Consider the following 21,918-nt stretch of genomic DNA (forward strand, 5'->3'; position numbering starts at 1 on the left):
AGAAGATTTCATCTTCCCTAAAATGAACACTGTGCTCAGTTCTGGTCGCCTCACTACAGGAAGGACGTGGAAACCATAGAAAGGGTGCAGAGGAGATTTACAAGGATGTTGCCTGGATTGGGGAGCATGCCTTATGAGAATAGGTTGAGTGAACTCGGCCTTTTCTCCTTGGAGTGACAGAGGATGAGAGGTGACCTGATAGGGGTGTATAAGATGATGAGAGGCATTGATTGTGTGGATAGTCAGAGGCTTTTTCCCAGGGCTGAAATGGCTAACACTAGAGGGCACAGGTTTAAGGTGCTTGGAAGCAGGTACAGAGGAGATGTCAGAGTGAAGTTTTTTACGCAGAGAGTGGTGAATGTGTGGAATGGGCTGCTGGCAAAGGTGGTGGAGGCAGATACAATAGGGTCTTCTAAGAGACTCCTGGACAGGTACATGGAGCTCAGAAAAATAGAGGGCTAGGGGTAACCCTAGGTAATTTATAAGGTAAGTCCATGTTCGGCACAGCATTGTGGGCTGAAGGGCCTGTATTGTGCTGTGGGTTTTCTATGTTTCTAGACAACTGGGATTGCTTTAGTGTGAAAGACGGAGTAGGGTGGAGATCCTTGAGGCATTCTGACTAGAGAAGCAGCAGCACTGGACTTGGTCTTGGGAAATGTAACTGGACAAGTGGTGTGAGTATCAACATTTTGGAGGTAGTGACCTTAATAAATTTCAAGATAGTTAAAGGAATTTTAGCTTAAGTAAGTTTTTCACAGAGTGTGGTGGGTGTGTGAGATGAGATACTAGAGGCAGGTACAATTGCACATTTTACAGACATGGTTAAGAAAGGTTTAGAGCAGGGGTTCCCAACATGGGTCCTTGGACCCCTTGTGTTAATGCTAAGGGTCTATGGCATAAAAAAATTTGGGAACAGAACCCCTGTTTAAGAGGAAATGGGTCAAACAAACGAGAATAGCTCAGGAAGGCATTTTGGTCAGGAGGGCTAGTTGGGAAGACGAGCCTGTCTCCATGTTCAATAATTTGATGACTGGTTCCTTCAAGTCCTCTCTCTGTCTCATTAAGGAAACAAACCCAGCCTTTCCCATCTCTCCTCATAACTGAAATGGTCTCTTAACTAAGGAATCATTTAAGTTCAAGATATCTCTTTTCTGAGCTCCCTAGCCAGAAAAGAACTAAAGAAGGGAATTAGAAAAGCACGAGGGGCTATGAAAAATCCTTGGGAGGTAGATTAAGGTGAATTCCAAGCCATTCTATATATACATCAAGAGTAAGAGGATAACTAGGGAGAGGGTGGGACCACTCAAGGATAAAGGGATGCGGAGAATGTGAGTGAGGTACTTAATGAGTATTTTGCTTCAGTATTTATTAAGGAAAAGTTCATGGAGACCTGGAGATCAGTGCTGAGTGTATAAATATGTTAGGGCATTTAGGAGGAGGAACTGTTGGGCCTCCTAATGAGTATTAAGGTGGACAAGTCTCCAGGACCTGATGGGATTTACCCCAGGTTACTGAAGGAGGCAACAGATAAAATTGCTGGAGCCTTGACCAGCATCTTCATGTCCTCGCTCGGCACAGGTGAAGTTCCAGAGGACTGGTGGCTGGCTAATGTTGTACCTCTATTTAAGAAGGGAACAATAGAAAACCCTGGGAACTATAGACCAGTGAGTCTCACATCAGTTGTAGGAAAATTGCTGGAAAAAAAATTCTTAGGAGCAAGATATATGAACATTTGGAAACCCATGGCTTAATTAGGGAGAACCAGCATGGCTTTGGCAGGGCAGGTCATGTCTTACCAAGACTGAGTTTTTTGACAAGATGATGGAGATATTGATGAAGGTAGGGCAGTGGATGTTATCTACAAGGATTTTAGTAAAGCGTTTGACAAAGGCTAATACAGAAGATTAGGAAGCACAGGGTCTGTAGTGAATTGATTTTTTGGATTCAGAACTAGCTTCCACATAGAAGGCGGAGGGTAGTGGTTGAAGGGACTTATTTGAGCTGGAGGTCTGTAATTAGTAGAGTTCCACAGGGATCTGTGCTGGGACCTCTGCTGTTTGTGATGTGTATAAATGACCTGGATGAAAATGTATGTGGGTGGGTTAGTAAGTTTGTGGATGATACCAAGATTGTGGATAGTGTAGAAGATTGGCAAAGAATACAGCATGATATAGATCAGTTGCAGATATGGGCAGAGCAATGGCAGATGGAGTTTAACCCAGATAAATGTGAGGTGTTGCATCTCAGTCAGGCAAGCGCAAGGATCCTTAACAGTGTTACTGAGCAGAGAGATCTTGGGATCCGTGTTCATTGCTCCTTGAAAGTGGCTACACAGGTCGATGAGGTGGTTAAGAAGGCTTATGGAATGCTTGCTTTTATTAGTCGAGGCACTGAGTTCAAAAGTGAAAAGGTTATCTTGCAACTTTATACCACATCTGGAGTATTGCATACAGTTCTGGTTGCCTCACTATAGGAAGGATGTTGAGGCTTTGGAAAGGGGACAGAAGAGGTTACCAGGATGCTGCTTGGTTTAGAGGGCATGGGCTTTCATAAGAGACTTGATAAACTTGGGTTACTTTCTCTGGAGTGGCAGAAGCTGAGGGGAGATGTGATAGAGGTTTATAAGCTTATGAGAGGCATAGATAGAGTAGACAGGGAGTATCTGTTTCCTAGGGTAGGCATGCATTGAAGGTGAGAGGGGGTAGTTGAAAAGGGATGTGAGGGGCAAGTTTTTTACTCAGAGAGTGGTGGATGCCAGAAATGCGCTGCCTGGTATGGTGGTAGAGGTAAATATATCAGAGGCTTTTAAGAGATAGGCACATGGATGTGAGGAAGATGGAGGGATATGGACGTTGTGTAGGTAGGAGAGAATAGTGTTTGAGTGTTTTAGATTTGCTTTTTAGCTGGTTTGGTACAACATTGTGAACTGAAAGGCCTCTTCCTGTTCTGTACTATTCCATGTTCTGACTTGCCTTGTTAAAATACATGCGGTATGTCTTAGCAGACATTCATTACTCCCTGCCCTGCACCTGCCTTCTGGCTTTGTTTTAATTTATATATTTGCCTTAATCTTTTCATACTGCTTTGGGTCCCAGCCTCCCTGCCAGATAAGTTTAAATCATCTGTGTAGAACCAGCAAATCTCCCTGCCATAATATTAAACTTCCCCAACGTAAGGGGAACCAATCCTTCTTTCATGTGTATTGGCCCCAGAAGAGGTCCCAAGGTCCAAGAACCAGAATCCCTCCCTCCTACACCAATTCCTTAGCGGCATTTATCTGACCTTTCCTCTCTTTCTACCCTCACTGGTGTGTGGTGCTGATGTTGGAATTGGAATATTATTGCCACATCTACAGTGAGAATTTTGTCTTGCGTGCTACACACAGATCAAATCATTACACAGTGCTTTGAGGTAGAACAAGGTAAAACAATAACAATGCAGAATAAAGTGTAAAAGCCAACGAGAAAGGGCAGTACGGGTAAACGGTAACATGCAAGATCATGATGAGGGCAAGTATCGACCCTTATCTTACAGGAGTTCTGTTCAAGGGCCTGATAAAAATGGGATAGAAGCTGTCCTTGAGCCTGCAGGTACGTTCTTTCAGGCTTTTGTAACATGCCCAACGGAAGAAGACGAAAAACAGAATGTCAAGGGTGAGTGACGGCTTTGATTATGTTGGTCGCTTTAGTGAGTCAGTGAGAAATATAGACAGAGTTCATAGAGGGAAGCGAGTTTCTGTGATGGGCTGGGCTGAGTTCACAGCTCTGCAGATTCTACAGTCATGTGCAGAGTAGTGGCCATAGCAAGCTGTTACACTTCCAGATAGAATGCGTTCAATGCTGCAATGATAAAAAATTGGTAGAGGTTGCTGGAGACATGCCAAATTCTTTAGCATCCTATAGAGGCATTGATGAGATTTCTCGGCCATGATATTAATGTGGTTAGACCAGGACAGGCTATTTATGAGTGATGTTCACTCCCAAGAACTTAAACCTCAATATCGTTGATGTGGACAGGAGCATGTGCACTGCACCCCCCGCCCCCCCCCCTCCCCAATTAAAGGCCAGCTCTTTAGTTTTGCTGGCAGTTGAGCAAAAATTGTTTTCATGACATCATGTCCTTCTCTATCTCTAAGGGAGCTAGGGCTTTACTCTTTGGAGAGAAGGAGGATGACAGGAGACATGATAGAGGTGTACAAGATAATAAGAGGAATAGATAGAGTGCATAGCCAGCGCCTCTTCCCCAGGGCACCACTGCTCAATACAAGAGGACATGGCTTTAAAGTAAGGGGTGGGAAGTTCAAGGGGGATATTAGAAGAAGGTTTTTTACTCAGAGAGTGGTTGGTGCATGGAATGCACTGCCTGAGTCAGTGGTGGAGGCAGATACACTAGTGAAGTTTAAGAGAGTACTAGACAGGTATATGGAGGAATCTAAGGTGGGGGCTTATATGGGAGGCAGGGTTTGAGGGTCTGTACTGTGCTGTACTATTCTATGTTCTATGCTCTATCTCCTTCCTGTACTCCATCTCAGTTATTTGAGATATAGCCCACTATAGTGGTATAATCTGTAAACTGAGTTAGACCAGAATCTGGCTAGTCATGAGTGTACAGGGAATAGAGTAGGGGGCTGGGGACACAACCTTGTGGAACACCAGAGTTTAAATTAATCATGGTGATGGTGTTACTGCCTATCCTTACTGATTGCAGTTTGCTGGTCAGGAAGTCAAGGATCCATTTACAGAGGGAGACATTGATTTCTGGGATCCAGAGTTTGGTGATGAATTATATATTGAGGATGGAGCTGTAGTCGATAAACAATAGACTGATGTAGGTGTCTTTACTGTCCAGATGCTCCAGGATGAATGTAATACCAGGGAAATATTGTCAGCTGTAGACCAGTTTCGGCAGTAGGCAAATTGCTGTGGGTCAAGGTCGTCCAGAACGCTGGGGTTGATGCATGCCATAACCAGTCTCTCAAAGCTCTCCATAAGACTACAAGGTGCAGGAGCACAATCAGACCATTTGGACCATTGAGTTTGGTCCAGCTTTTTTTCATGGCTGATCCATTTTCCCTCTCGGCCCCAATTTTCTGCCTTCTCCCTGTATTCTTTCATGTGCCCTGAATAATAAAGAATCTGTCAATCTCTGCCTTAAGTACACCCAATGACTTGGCCTCCACAGCCACCTGTGGCAACAAATGCCACAGATTCACCACTCTCTGGCTAAAGAAATTCCTCTTCATCTCCGTTCTAAATGGATGGTCCTTCTAATGTGAGGCAGTGTCCTCTAGTCTTAGACTTCTCCACCAGAGGAAACATTCTTGCGAGCATCCTTTGGAATAAGGTGGATGAACTCGTGGCGGAATTAGAGATTGATCAGTTGTGGGCGTCACTGAGTCAGGGCTGAAAGAACGTCATAGTTGGGAGCTTAATATCAAAGCATATACGCTATATCAAAAGGACAGGCAGGAAGGCATAGTGTGGCTCTGTTGGAAAGAGATGGAATTACATCTTTAGAAAGAATTGACATAGGGTCAGAGAATATTGAATCTTTGTGGGTGGAATTAAGAAACTGCAAGGCTAAAAAAACCATAATTGGAATCATATATAGGCCTCCACAAGATGTGGGGTTGAGATTGCAAAGGAAACTGGAAAGAGCATGTAATAAGGTAATGTCACAATTGTAATGGGGGACTTCACTATGCAAGGGATTGGGAAGATAATGTTGGTGTCGGATTGCAAGAGAAGGAATTTTTGAATGCCTATGAGGTGGCTTTTTAGAGCAGCTTGTGCTTGGGCCTACTTGGGAAAATGCTATTTTAGATTAGGTGTTGTGTAATAATCCAGATTTTAGTAGGGAGCTTAAAGGAACCCTTAGGAAGCAGTGATAATTTGATTGAAATCATACTGCAGTTTGAGAGGGAGAAGCACAAGTCAGATGTATCAGTAGCCTAATGGAATACAGGGAATTACAGAGGCATGAGAGAGGAGCTTACCCGGGTGATTGGAGAGGGATACTAGCAGTGATGACAACAGAGCAGGGATGGCTGAAGTTTCTGGGAATAGTTCACAAGGCCCAGGATAGGTACATCTCACAGAAGTTGTCAAATGGCAGAGTAGGCAACCATGGCTGACAAGGGAAGTTAAGGACATATAATAAGGCAAAAGTGAGTGGGAAGTTGGATGTTTGTGAAGTTTTTAAAATCCAACAAAAGGCAACTAAGAAGGGCATACAAAGGGAAAAGATGAAATATGAGGGGAAACTAGCTGTGACGTACCCCGTAACTGGGTTGCCAAACTAGCAGAAATGGACCACTCAGTTGGAGTCTGGATTACTGGACCTAAGAAAGTTTTATTAAAGAAATAAGCAACACAGTACTCTAATCAAAAGGATAATAAATGCAACAGTTCAGCAATGATAAACACACATGTACACAGAACTAGGATAATAGGATCAATCAAGCTCTATCGCCATCTAGGGGTAAACGACCAGTTTCAAGTGACGCAAGGTTCAGTTCAATTGAGTTCAGTTCAGTTCACAGTAATCACTGTTGTGCCATTGGGGGCGAGGGAGGAGAGAGAGAACGAATGAATATTCAAATTGGACTCCAAACAGACCTTCGATATTCCTCGCAGTTAGCTTTCGGGCGAGCCCTTTGTAATGTCTTCTGAGGTCACCGACTGTGACCCCTCCATTCCAGACACGATCGTTCTTCAGCGGTGAACCCGGCACCCAGGCAAGGGCGGACACACACCAGGGTCCTGCCGACCGTATCTTTCCACCCTGTGCGTCTATGGCTGGTCCCGCGAACAGACCTCCAAAAACTCCCACCGACTTGTGGGGGCGCACCGCTTCCAGGGTCTCGTTACCTCGTGGTGTCGTGTGTGTGTTGTCTTAGCGAACCTGCCCGTTTTTATCCCCCTGCTGGGGTATTGCCTGTCCATCACACTTCAAACAATTCAGGGTTCAAAAGGAGCCGGTCTTGACAATATTCAGACCAGTGCCTCCTTTCGTTAAACTCTCTTGTCTCTTCATTAACATTTCCAAATGCTGCTCCATTGTCTTACTTATCTCTCTCTCCTGAAGACAGGTGGCAGATCAACTGTTGATCCCACTGGTGCTAGCACAGGACAGTTAACATCTTAGTCTATGTGTACTTTTGTAACCCTCTTTCGTCACATAGCCAATAATATAAAGCAGGATACAAAAAGTTTTTCAGTTATAAAAAGTAAAAGGGAGGCGAGAGTTGATATTGGACCACTGGAAAATGATGCAGGTGAGGTAGTAATGGGGGACAAAGAAATGGAAGATGAATTTAATAAGTACAGTGGCATGCAAAAGTTTGGGCACCCCTGGTCAAAATTTCTGTTACTGTGAATAGCTAAGCGAGTAAAAGATGACCTGATTTCCAAAAGGCATAAAGATGACACATTTCTTTAATATGTTAAGCAAGATTGCTTTTTTATTTCCATCTTTTACAGTTTCAAAATAAAAAAAAGGAAAAGGGCCCAAAGCAAAAGTTTGGGCACCCTGCATGGTCAGTACTTAGTAACACCCCCTTTGGCAAGTATCACAGGTTGTAAACGCTTTTTGTAGCCAGCTAAGAGTCTTTCAATTCTTGCCTGGGGGATTTCCGCCCATTCTTATTTGCAAAAGGCTTCTAGTTCTGTGAGATTCTTGGGCCGTCTTGCACGCACTGCTCTTTTGAGGTCTATCCACAGATTTTCGATGATATTTAGGTTAGGGGACTGTGAGGGCCATGGCAAAACCTTCAGCTTGCGTCTCTTGAGGTAGTCCGTTGTGGATTTTGAGGTGTGTTTAGGATCATTATCCTGTTGTAGAAGCCATCCTCTTTTCATCTTCAGCTTTTTTACAGATGGTGTGATGTTTGCTTCCAGAATTGGCTGGTATTGTATTGAATTCATTTTTCCCTCTACCAGTGAAATGTTCCCCGTGCCACTGGCTGCGACACAAGCCCAAAGCAAGATCGATCCACCCTGGTGCTTAACAGTTTGAGAAGTGTTCTTTTCATGAAATTCTGCACCCTTTTTTCTCCAAACATACCTTTGCTCATTGTGGCCAAAAAGTTCTATTTTAACTTCATCAGTCCACAGGGTAGGGCAAGGAAGAGGAGGGCAGTTGTGATAGGGGACTCGATAGTAAGGGGGTCAGATAGGCGATTCTGTGGACGCAGTCCAGAGACCCGGATGGTAGTTTGCCTCCCTGGTGCCAGGGTCCGGGATATTTCTGATCGTGTCCAAGATATCCTGAAGTGGGAGGGTGAGGAGCCAGAGGTCGTGGTACATATAGGTACCAATGACATAGGTAGGAAAAGGGATGAGGTCCTGAAAGGAGAATATAGGGAGCTAGGAAGGGAGTTGAGAAAAAGGACCGCAAAGGTAGTAATCCCGGGATTACTGCCTGTGCCACGCGACAGTGAGAGTAGGAATGCAATGAGGTGGAGGATAAATGCGTGGCTGAGGGATTGGAGCAGGGGGCAGGGATTCAAGTTTTTGGATCATGGGGACCTCTTTTGGCGCAGGCGTGACCTGTACAAAAAGGACGGGTTGCACTTGAATCCTAGGGGGACCAATATCCTGGCAGGGAGATTAGCGGGGGCTACTGAGGTGACTTTAAACTAGAATGGTTGGGGGTTGGGAATCAAATTAAAGAGGCTAGGCGTGAGGAGGTTAGTTCACTACAGGGGGATGGGAACCAGTGCAGAGAGACAGAGGGGTGTAAAGTGAGGGTAGAAGCAAAAAGTACTAAGGAGAAAAGTAACAGTGGCAGGCCGACAAATCCAGGGCAAGCATTAAAAAGGGCCACTTTTCAACATAATTGTATAAGGGCTAAGAGAGTTGTAAAAGAGCGCCTGAAGGCTTTGTGTGTCAATGCAAGGAGCATTCGTAATAAGGTGGATGAATTGAAAGTGAAGATTGTTATTAATGATTATGATATAGTTGGGATCACAGAGACATGGCTCCAGGGTGACCAAGGATGGGAGCTCAACATTCAGGGATATTCAATATTCAGGAGGGATAGACATGAAGGAAGGGGAGGTGGGGTGGCGTTGCTGGTTAAAGAAGAGATTAACGCAATAGAAAGGAAGGACATGATTCTGCAGGGAGCGCTCATGGAGTGAGGTCGTCTCTCTGGCTTCGCTCCATTCCCGTTATCCTTTTTAACCTATGATCTCCTTGATCTAATCAACTTTAAGTACACCAGAAGACTTACTTTATCTCTCTGAATTATCGATTAATTGACTTCCTTTTGTCAATCGCAACTTTTGAGCTTAAAGAAATGAGTACGAGATCTAAAACCAAAGATGGGAAAGACGCTGATGGGAACGGAGGAAAGAAGAAAGGTGACTCTAAACCAACGGAATTAACTTACGAAGTTATGGGGAAGTGTTTAGAGGAAATGTTTGAGCAGCATCGGATAAAATTATCTGAAAGTTTAACTGCTCAATTTGAACAACATCGTCAAAGCCTTAATGAAGATTTAAAATCAATCACGGAATCGTTGAAATTCCTGAATGCTGATGTTCAAAAACACGATGCAAAAATTTCTGAGCTGGATACTAAATCTCAGAAGACAGATACAAAAGTTGAGATCTTAGAGAAGAATCTAGCTTCGACTACTAAACAGCTCCAACAACTTAAATCCAAAGTTATTGATCTTGAGAATCGATCGAGAAGACAAAATTTACATTTAATTGGCCTACCCGAGGATGTTGAGGTTGGAGATCCTGTAATATTCTTTGCTAAACTTTTAAAGGATTCGTTCGGTTCAGTTTTTCCCAACGATCCTCCATTACTCGATCGCGCCCATCGTATACCGTGGGTAAAGTCGGCAGCGGCTGTTTCCAAACCCAGACCAGTTATTCTTCGTTTCCATTATGTTAATGTTAAAGAACAACTTCTCCAGATCGCTCGTCGACAAGGGATGATCAAGTATCACCAGCATTCCTTCAGAATAGTTCAAGACTATAGTCCTGAAGTGATGAAGGAACGACTGACTTTTAAACTTTTAATGTCGGAATGCTATCAAAAAAATCTCAAACCGGCACTACTGTATCCTGCACGACTCAGAATCTCTCTTCTCGATGAAAATCGTCGTGTTTTCCACTCTACAACTGCCGCTCGGAGCTTTTTGGATGATAATTTCCCATCTGATACAGATACCCTCTCTTAATCTGTGTCGGGTGCTTCCAGCACCAATTTTTTTTCTCTCTGATGTTTTTCTTCAAAATAAACCTTCTACTACTGTGCGATGAAGGTTTTTTATAAGTTTAAGATTTTTGTTCTTTGTTTATTACTATAGTGATTATTCTATAACTTATATAGAATATTTATCTTCTGTGAATAACATCACTTTCCCTTAGTTAACCTTTTGTTTTAATCTATCCTTTTTTGTTATTACTAATGATCCGATCCGACGGTCATTTGTAGTTATATGCTTCCTATTTTTGATTTTCGCATAATTAAAATGGCGACTTGTCTTTCTTTTTCTATAATTTTTGTTTTTTTTTTGGGACGCCATGTTCTTATGCTTCTTCTTCCCATAATCCATTTTTCTTATTTTGGAAGCGTTTTTTTTTATTTACTCGTTTATAATTAACTAATTATATGCACTGATACTGGTTTCTTTTATTTTATATATTTTAGTAATTTTTACTATGGAGACTAATTTACAATACTGTTTATCTTTCACATATTAGACTTTGGGAGGTCACTTATCTAACATATATTTTTGGAGTTGCCCCCTGCAGAAATGGGGTTAAAGTTAGTATTAGTTAGCGCTTTCTTCAGCCTTCTCTGGCTCAGTTCGGGTTTCTACTTGGGGTTGGGGGAGGGGGGTGGTCTTTTTCTTTTTTAATTTTTTCTATTGGGCTGATTCAGAACTACAAAGATGTCCCCGGTGTCGAGATTTCCGGTTCCTCTCTAATCATGTATTCCTCTTCCGATTTCATGAGCTCACATTATGGTTAACCTCTTACTCACCAAAGAGTTAATTTTTAGTTATGGCTCATTCTGTTAATTTTGTCTCTTGGAATACAAATGGTTTAAACCATCCAATAAAACGGAAAAAGATTTTCAAAATATTCCAAAGACTGAATGCTCATATTATCTTTGCTCAAGAGACTCATGTAAGGAAAGAGGACAGTCAACGCTTCTTTAAGTTTTGGAAAGGTCAACAATACCACTCAAATGCTCAAGCCAAAATTAAAGGCGTTTCAATTTTTATTGATCCCTCAATTACATTCTTCATCAAGACATCATTTCAGATCCTAATGGCAGATTTCTGTTAATTATGAGGGTACTTTTTAATAAAAAGGTCGCTATGGTTAATGTTTACGCTCCGAATGTGGATTATCCTGAATTCTTTAAACATTTACTTACTTCCCTTCCTAATTTAAACGAGTATATGTTGATAATGGGCGGTGATTTTAATTTATGTTTGAATCCCATGTTGGATAGATCCACAAGTAGTCCGGCTTTACCGAATAAGTCGGCTACTATTATCAACTCTTTTATGTTGGATGCTGGGATTTCAGAAATTTGGAGATTTCTACATCCAAATGATAAGGAATTCTCCTTTTTTTCACATGTTCACCGTTCTTTTTCCCGAATTGATTTATTTCCTGATTGACTCTCGTTTGATTCCAATGTAGTTGATTGTAATTATGACATTATTGCTATTTCAGATCATGCTCCATTGAAACTTTCCATCAAGTTAATGGATACCTTTTGTACTACCAGACAATGGCGATTTAACCCTATTTTGCTTCAAGATCAGGACTTTGTCAAATTTATAAAGGAGCAGATTGATTTCTTCTTTTCAACTAATACTATGGATGAAGTTTCCAACGGAACTGTTTGGGACGCCTTTAAAGCTTATATCCGTGGTCAGATTATTTCCTATTCGGCTGGTTTGAAAAGACGTATTAACAATGAAATACTTCTACTGGTTGATAAAATTAAAGAAGTTGATAAAAAATATGCTATTTCTCCTAGCAAGGAGCTGTACAAACACAGAGTTGAACTCCAATTGGACCGTAGCTTATTATTAACATCCTTGATCGAAAATCAATTAATGAGAACTAGAAGTGATTTTTATATTCATAGTGATAAATCGGGTAAATTACTGGCTAACCAATTGAAATTTGATTTGGTTAAACGTCAAATTACTAAGATCCACAAACAGGATGATACTTTCACAGTTGATCATGTTGGGATAAACCAAACCTTTCAAGAATTTTATACCTCTTTATATCATTCTGATTTTCCTCATGATTCTAATTTCATGCATGATTTTTTAAGTAAATTGAGTTTTCCGAAACTCTCTCCCGAAGATTGCCTATCATTAGAAACTTCCATTTCAGAGGAAGAAATAATAACTGCAATCTCATCATTAAATTCCGGTAAAGCACCCGGTCCCGATGGGTTTACAATGGAATTTTTAAAATTTTTTTCCTCCATTCTTTCTTCTAAGTTGTCTAGAATATTTAAGGAAGCAATTAGTTTAGGTAAATTACCACAATCATTTTATGAAGCCTCTATTTCCTTAATTCTTAAAAAGAATGAAGATCCTACGGATTGTGCATCTTACAGACCGATATCTCTTCTGAATGTAGATTCAAAAATTTTTTCAAAAATTCTAGCTACTAGACTGGAGAAGGTGTTATCTCAAATTATTTCCATGGATCAAACCAGATTTATTAAAAATCGCTATTCATCTTTTAATATTAAGAGGTTAATGAATATTGTTTATACCCCCTCACTTACTACTTTGGAATGTATTATCTCATTAGATGCTGAGAAAGCCTTTGACAGAGTTGAATGGCCTTATTTATTTAATGTTCTTGAGAAATTTAATTTTAATTTGACATTTATATCTTGGATTAAATTGTTATATTACTCCCCGGTAGCCTCGGTCTGTACAAATAATTATAGATCTCCTTTTTTTCGTCTTTTTCGCGGTACTAGGCAAGGTTGCCCTCTTAGTCCTTTACTATTTAATATTGCTCTTGAACCTTCAGCAATTGCTATCCGTGACTCGCCAAATATTGTTGGTATTACCCGTGGAAATGAAATACATAGACTATCATTATATGCAGATGATTTGTTGTTATATATCTCTAACCCGGAGAAGTCAATTCCTGCTATCTTAGATCTGTTAGCTCAATTTAGTAACCTTTCTGGTTACAAATTGAATCTTAGTAAGAGTGAATTATTCCCTTTAAATAAGCATGTACCTATTTATGGACGTTTACCATTTAAATTGGTTACTGATTCATTTATATACTTAGGGATAACAATTACCAAAAAATATAAAGATTTATTTAAAGCTAATTTTTTACCTTTAATTGATCAGATTAAACTTTTATTTACCAAATGGTCCCCAATCTCTTTGTCTTTGATTGGTCGGATTAATGCTATTAAGATGATCATTTTGCCTAAATTTTTGTATATATTTCAATTGGTTCCAATTTTTATCCCAAAATCTTTTTTTGATAACGTAGATTCAAAAATTTCCTCATATATTTGGCAGAATAAAAATCCTAGGTTAGGTAAAAGATATTTACAGAAATCCAAGAAGGAGGGGGGACTTGCCCTCCCAAATTTTAGATTCTATTATTGGGCAATTAATATTCGATATTTAAAATTTTGGCTACAAGATTTGGACGCATCTTTAAACCCTCATTGGGTAAATCTTGAATCTAATTCATTACAAGGGTTTTCCTTGGGTTCGGTTTTAGGAACTTTACTTCCTTTTACTTCTTTTAAATCATATAAACAAATGAATAACCCAATAGTTAAACATACTTTACGTATATGGTTTCAATTCCGAAGATTTTTTGGGTTTAATCAATTCATTCTAGCAAGTCCCATTATATCAAATTTTCTTTTTCAACCTTCCATGACGGATCAAGCTTACTTTGATTGGAAAACCAAAGGTATAATATCTTCGCGATTTATTCTTGGATAACTGTTTTATGTCTTTTGATCAACTCTCTAATAAATATAACTTACCCAGATCTCACTTTTTTAGATATTTACAGATTAGAAACTTTTTAATTACTGTCTCTCCTAATTTTCCACACCCATATCCAATGGACACTTTGGAAAAAATCTTAGACTTAAATCTTTCTCAGAAAGGTGTAATAGCAATTGTATATAATATAATTATGAATTTATGTCCTGATGCCTCTAATAAAATTAAAGCTGACTGGGAAAGAGAACTTGAGATTAATATACCGACTGAAAAATGGGAAAAAATTCTTCAGTTGGTGAATTCATCCTCTGTATGTGCTAAGCATAGGTTGATACAGTTTAAAGTAGTTCACAGGGCTCATATGTCCAAAGATAAACTATCTCGTTATTACTCTTATATTAATCCAATATGTGACAGATGCCAGTCTGAGATTGCTTCTCTAACTCACATGTTTTGGTCATGTCCCTTGTTGGAGAAATATTGGAAAGATATTTTTGATATTATTTCAACGGTCCTAAATATAGACTTACAACCTCATCCAATTACTGCTATCTTTGGACTACCAATGATAGACTCAAGTAATTTAACCTCTTCATCACGAAGGATGATTGCATTTCTTACTTTAATAGCTAGAAGGTCCATTTTGTTGAATTGGAAAGAGATCAACCCTTCTACAGTATTTCATTGGTTTTCACAAACTATGGTGTGTCTGAATTTGGAGAAAATTAGAAGTGCAGTTTATGACCCTTCTATTAAGTTTGAAAAAATTTGGAGGCCATTTATTCAGCATTTTCATTTGATGTAATTTGATCATTTCCAAACTTGTTTTATTTCTCTGTACTGTTGTTGGAGGGGAATGGAATCGTCGACGCTGAGGTTTTCTTCTTTTCCATTTTTAAGTTGTTAGTTTTGCCCAAGTCTTTTAGTTTTGTTTAGTTGTTTTTTTTTCTTTTGGGATGGGTTTTTTTTCCCCTCTTTTTTTTGTCTTTTTTCTTTTTTTTGCTTTATATTATCCGTGATCAGTTCTACATGTATGGGAGTTTTGGTAATTTCCACTATTTGGTTTTGCAATTACTCTTTTTTTAAATGTAACAATACATCTCATATTATCTGTATTATTGCTATGTTTTGTTTCTATATTTTGAAATTAATAAAAAGATTGAAAAAGAAAGAAAGGAAGGACATAAGCCGGGAAGATGTGGAATCGATATGGGTAGAGCTGCGTAACACTAAGGGGCAGAAGACGCTGGTGGGAGTTGTGTACAGGCCACCTAACAATAGTAGTGAGGTCGGAGATGGTATTAAACAGGAAATTAGAAATGTGTGCAATAAAGGAACAGCAGTTATAATGGGTGACTTCAATCTCCATGTAGATTGGGTGAACCAAATTGGTAAAGGTGCTGAGGAAGAGGATTTCTTGGAGTGTATGCGGGATGGTTTTTTGAACCAACATGTCGAGGAACCAACTAGAGAGCAGGCTATTCTGGACTAGGTTTTGAGCAATGAGGAAGGGTTAATTAGCAATCTTGTCGTGAGAGGCCCCTTGGGTAAGAGTGACCATAATATGGTGGAATTCTTCATTAAGATGGAGAGTGACATAGTTAATTCAGAAACAAAGGTTCTGAACTTAAAGAGGGGTAACTTTGAAGGTATGAGACGTGAATTAGCTAAGATAGACTGGCAGATGACACTTAAAGGATTGACGGTGGATATGCAATGGCAAGCATTTAAAGGTTGCATGGATGAACTACAACAATTGTTCATCCCAGTTTGGCAAAAGAATAAATCAAGGAAGGTAGTGCACCCATGGCTGACAAGAGAAATTAGGGATAGTATCAATTCCAAAGAAGAAGCATACAAATTAGCCAGGGAACATAAAAACTGACTGTAAAAGCTTTTATAGATATGTAAAAAGGAAAAGACTGGTAAAGACAAATGTAAGTCCCCTACAGACAGAAACAGGTGAATTGATTATGGGGAGCAAGGACATGGCAGACCAATTGAATAATTACTTTGGTTCTGTCTTCACTAAGGAGGACATAAATAATCTTCCAGAAATAGTAGGGGACAGAGGGTCCAGTGAGATGGAGGAACTGAGCGAAATTTTCAGAATGGCAGGCGGTGACTAGTGGGGTACCGCAAGGCTCAGTGCTGAGACCCCAGTTGTTTACAATATATATTAATGACTTGGATGAGGGAATTAAATGCAGCATCTCCAAGTTTGCGGATGACACAAAGCTGGGTGGCAGTGTTAGCTGTGAGGAGGATGCTAAGAGGATGCAGAGTGACTTGGATAGGTTGGGTGAGTGGGCAAATTCATGGCAGATGCAATTTAATGTGGATAAATGTGAAGTTATCCACTTTGGTGGCAAAAATAGGAAAACAGATTATTATCTGAATGGTGGCCGATTAGGAAAAGGGGAGGTGCAACGAGACCTGGGTGTCATTATACACCAGTCATTGAAAGTGGGCATGCAGGTACAGCAGGCGGTGAAAAAGGCGAATGGTATGCTGGCATTTATAGCGAGAGGATTCGAGTACAGGAGCAGGGAGGTACTACTGCAGTTGTATAAGGCCTTGGTGAGACCACACCTAGAGTATTGTGTGCAGTTTTGGTCCCTTAATCTGAGGAAAGACATCCTTGCCATAGAAGGAGTACAAAGAAGGTTCACCAGATTGATTCCTGGAATGGCAGGACTTTCATATGAAGAAAGACTGGATGAACTGGGCTTGTACTCGTTGGAATTTAGAAGATTGAGGGGGGATCTGATTGAAACGTATAAAATCCTAAAGGGATTGGACAGGCTAGATGCAGGAAGATTGTTCCCGATGTTGGGGAAGTCCAGAACGAGGGGTCACAGTTTGAGGATAAAGGGGAAGCCTTTTAGGACCGAGATTAGGAAAAACTTCTTCACACAGAGAGTGGTGAATCTGTGGAATTCTCTGCCACAGGAAACAGTTGAGGCCAGTTCATTGGCTATATTTAAGAGGGAGTTAGATATGGCCCTTGTGGCTACGGGGATCAGGGGGTATGGAGGGAAGGCTGGTACAGGGTTCTGAGTTGGATGATCAGCCATGATCATAATAAATGGCGGTGCAGGCTCGAAGGGCCGAATGGCCTACTCCTGCACCTATTTTCTATGTTTCTATGTTTCCAAATTGCATTAGGCTTGTTTAGGTGTTCCTTTGAACTTTTTGAATAGAACTCCTCCCTCATCCTGTTGTAGTCTTCTTTGTTCAAGCATAATACACTAGTTTTGGATGTAACTATTTCATCCTTCATCTGAATGCGAAATTCAATCATACTATGATCACTCTTTCCAAGAGGATCCCGGACTACAAGATCGTTAATCTTATCTACCTCATTGCACAGGACTAGATCTAAGACTTTATTTTCCCTTGCAGGTTCACTAACATGCTGCTCAAGAAAGCCATCACGGATGCATTCTATGAATTCCTCCTCAAGATTTCCTTGACCAACCTGATTCACCCAATCTATGTGGAAGTTAAACTCCCCCATGACAACTGCCATTCCGTTCTTACAAGCCTCAGTTATTTCTTGGTTAATCGCCGCTGCCACTGCAATATTTTTATTAGGTGGCCCACAGACAATACCCACCAGTGATTTTTTCCCTTTACTATTCTTAATCTCTACCCAGATGAACTCAACATTCTGCTTCGTAGATCTTGTATCATCTCTCACACTCGCCTTGATTTCATCCCTAGTCAAGGGCGCCACTCCACCTCCTCTGCCTTCCTGCATTGGTGGCTTTGTGGCAAAGTCTGCGGATGATACGAAGATAGGTGGAGGGGCAGGTAGTGCAGAGGAAGCAATGCAATTGAAGCAGGACTTAGACAAATTGAAAGAATGGGCAAAAAGTGGCCGATGGAATACAGTGTTGGGAAATGTATGGTAATACATTTTGATAAAAGGAACAATAGTGCAGACTATTAGTTAAATGTGGAGAAAATTCAAATATCAGAGGTACAAAGGGACATAGAAGTCCTCATGCAGGACTCCCAGAAGATTAATTTCAGATTGAGTCAGTGGAAAGAAGGCAAATGCAATGCTGGTGTTCATTTCAAGGAAAATAGAATATAAGAGCAAGGAGATAATGCTGACACTAGTCAGACCGCCAGGCCGCACTCGGAGTACTGTCAATGGTTTTGGGGAATCTTACTCAGAAAGGATATGTTATCATTGGAGACAGTCCAGAGGAGGTTCACCAGGAGATTCTGGGAATGAATGGGTTAACATGAGAAACATTGGCAGCTTTGGGCCTGTACTCACTGGAATTTAGGAAAATGTGGGGAGATCTCATTGAAACCTGCCAAATGTTGAAAGGATTAGATAAGGTGGATGTGGAGAGGATGTTTCCTATGGTGGGGTTGTCCAGTACTAGAAGGCATAGCCTCAAAATTGACAGGCGACCCTTTAGAACAGAGGTAAGGGGGAATTTTTTTTAGCCAGAGAATAGTGAATCTCTGGAATGTTCTGTTGCAGACAGCTGTGCAGGTCAAGACCATTGGTATATTTAAAGCAAAAATTGATAGTTTCCTGATTGGTCAGGGCATCAAAGGTTATGGCGAAAAAGCAGCTATATGGGGTTGAGTGGGATCAGCCAGGATGGATTAGTACAGCAGACTCAATAGGCGGAATGGCCTAATTCTGCTTCTATGCCTTATGGTCTAGTCTTCTCTACATCCACTCTATCAAGGCCTTTCAACATTTGATAGGTTTCAAAGAGGTCTCCCCTCATTCTCCTGAATTGCAGTGATGGTAGATGTCAGAGCTACTGAGCAGTAGTCATTAAGGCAGACTGTTTTGTTTTCCTTGGATATTGGGATGTTAATGGCTTTCTTAAAGCAGAAAGGACCCAGAGTCTGAAGTGGAGAGAGGTTAAAAATGGCTGCAAATACCCTTGCAGCTCATCTGCACAGGATCTAAGCAAATGACCAGGGATACCATCCAGACATGAGGCTTTCTGCAGGTTCACCCTTCTGGACTGACTTTACATCCGCAACAGTGACTGCTGAATCAGATGTACTGGAGCCTGTCAGGGTCTGTGGTGACATACACATTCCCCTCAGTCAGAACATGCGTAGAATTGTACTGTTGTCAGTGATGCTGCCTGACTTCATTTCATAACGTGTTCTAGTATGTAACGTAAGCCCTGCCACAGCTGATGGCTGGACTGGTACTGTCACTGGGAGCAATACAAAGATGACACCACTGTTGTGGGGTGTATCAAAGGTGGTGATGAATCAGCATACAGGAACAAGATTGAAAATTTGGCTGAGTGGTGTAATAACAACAACCTCTCATTCAATGTCAACAAGAGCAAATGGTAGTGGATGGATTCAGCTCAGTACATCATGGATAAAAATCTCCCAACCACTGAGTGCATCTACATGAAACGTTGCCATAGGTCCCCACCACTCAGGCCATGCCCTTTTCTCACTGCTGCCATCAGGTGGAAGGTACAAATGCCTCAGGACTCACACCACCAGATTCAAGAACAGTCACTACTGCTCTAGAACAAAAGCAGATAACCACACTCACTTAAGGATTCTTTTCATCTCGTTATCATGCTTGTTATTTATTACTATTTATATCCACATTTGTAGTTTGTTATCCGTCAATCCTGTGAAACACTCTGGTTTCCTTGGCTGAGTAAGACAAGCTGTAGGGAAGACAATCTCTAGCCCTGCCAGACATGTGAGATTGAGGCCCAGGCACCGTCCCGTTCCCCCCCCCGAACCCCGTTTGTGTGGATGCTGTGACATTCACTATCCTGTTATAAATTAATGCCGTAAAATAACATACAGTACGCTGCATACGATTAAAGGAATTATATTTATGAATCTAACTAAAGAGTAACAAAAAGAAAAGGGCCCATTCTAATGAAGCAGCAAATGTGCATAAGTTGGAGCTCATCTTGAACTTCTCTGTTACTCACGCGCTGGGCCCTCGGTCAATGGAAAAGCACACACCACCTTCCAAACGTCGCTCGCAATCCATCTCGAACAAACGGGCGTCCCACCGGGTCGTATCCTACGACTGGTTCTCCCCAGCGTCTTCTCTCTTCATCTCCCAATGAACAAAAGCCCAAGACCAACCTTATTGTCCCTCACCAAAGAAAACCTCCCACTAATTGAACGGCACACATTCCTTATCTTCAACAATAACCCAAACAGGCTGAATGTAGAACAAACAGCTCTTACAGAGTTGCTAAATGAAATGAGCATAACATTTAAAGATGTGGACCAAGGCACTACACCTGTTTAGTTACTGTTTTATAGATTTGTCCGCAGAAAAAGAATCTCAGGGTTGTATGTGGTGACATGTATGTACTCTAATAATAAATTTTACTTTGAACTTTTAACAATCCGAGATCCTGCTTTTTAACCTTCTGCCTCACGTCCTATATTGACTCTGCAGAGCCATATTCCTCTAACTGTGCAAATGATACCAATGATAGTGGCCCTTGACTGCTCATCCTCACCCTTAAGAATGTTCTTCAACTTCTCTGAGACATCCTCAAACTTGGTATTCTGAACTTAAAGACACCAGTCTTTGCAACCACAGAATCTGCTGTCTGTCTCCCGAACTATTGGGTCCCCACCCTCCCTCTGTGCAACAGTTAGTTGCACTGCAGACTGGACTGCTGTGGTTGCTCTCCTCTGAAAGACCATTCCCCCTCCCCCCAACGGTTTCCAAAATGATAGAGAATACAAAATTATGAGTAACATTAATAGTAGAAAACATTTCACCATATCAGTGTCTAAAACTAGAAGGCACAGATTTCAAATTGGAGAAGGAGGGGAGCTAAGGAATTCTTTCACCCAGAGGGTGGTTAGAACTTTCTTCTTGAGGGTGAAGGCAGACTGATGACATTCAAGTACTTGATTTGCAAAGGTATACAAGGCCACTGACTGGTAAATGGTAATCTGATAGATGAATACTTGGCCTGATGGGAGAAGAGGGCCTGTTTCTCTGCTATAAGACTCTGTGACCTGGTTATATCAGATTACTATTGGGTAACATTAGTAGGTCTGTGTCAGCTTGTGGTGATGAATAGTGATGGATAACAGACTTACTAGCATTAGAGATCCTTGTATCCAGTCGACTCAAATGTAGTCATAATTCAACAGTAAAAAGACAATAATTTTCACCACTCTGAAGAAAAACTCAGAGTATTGTCCTGAATCCCAGGCATACAACCAAGGTACAAGAAATATTAAGTACTGATGCAAATTTGTGAGAGATTCATTGATTTAGTGAAAAGAGCTAGACTTCGAGAGCACAAGGTGAAGATTTGCTGCCAGCTTAGAGAAGCCCAGTAACTTTATATTATTCCTGATGTTTAATATAACACAATTCAATACAAGCCAAGGTTTGAGGAAGGAATTCCCAAACTTGGGCCACATTAGCCAAAGGAAGGCTGGAGTAAATTAAATTCAAGAGGCCAGATTTTAGAGCAGAGGTTACAGTGGTGGGGAAAGGTCCGGTCACATAAGAACTCAGAACTAAGTTGGAGAATTTTGATCCAAAAAATATTGCTTAACTAAGAGCTACTTTGAGCAAAGGGGATATGGTTAATTGGGGCTTAGTGTGGAAGTGGCTTGCTGAGCTTTAAGAAAGTGAAGAAATGTCTGTTCCAGGCTCTTCTCCCTCAACCACATTTCATCCACAATTGAAGCAAACTGAAAAAGTTCTCCAAAAGTTACTCAAGCACCAACCTGAGGGAGAAAGAGGCACAAAAGGCATAGGAGACAAGAGTCTGGAGTCTAAAGCAACACTCAATCTGTTGGAGGAAAGGAATTATCAATGTTTCCAGCTGAAAACCTGCATCAGGATATAATAGGAACTGGTATAAGTATGGGACATCACACACCACTAACTCAATAGAGACAAGA

General features: G+C 40.9%; 1 protein-coding gene across 1 annotated transcript in view; it reads left to right on the top strand.

Annotated features, from left to right (window-relative positions):
- The window catches only part of LOC140200620 (polypeptide N-acetylgalactosaminyltransferase 16-like), a 329,730-nt gene extending 316,386 nt beyond the window's left edge, over positions 1-13,344 (top strand). The window contains exon 16 of the mRNA XM_072264214.1: positions 11,708-13,344. Coding sequence (XP_072120315.1) covers positions 11,708-11,722 — 15 coding nt within the window. The 3' untranslated portion in view covers positions 11,723-13,344. The remainder of the gene's footprint in view (positions 1-11,707) is intronic.
- The last annotated feature ends 8,574 nt before the right edge of the window (positions 13,345-21,918 follow it).

Source organism: Mobula birostris, chromosome 1 (assembly GCF_030028105.1).
Source record: "Mobula birostris isolate sMobBir1 chromosome 1, sMobBir1.hap1, whole genome shotgun sequence".
Lineage (NCBI taxonomy): Eukaryota > Metazoa > Chordata > Chondrichthyes > Myliobatiformes > Myliobatidae > Mobula > Mobula birostris.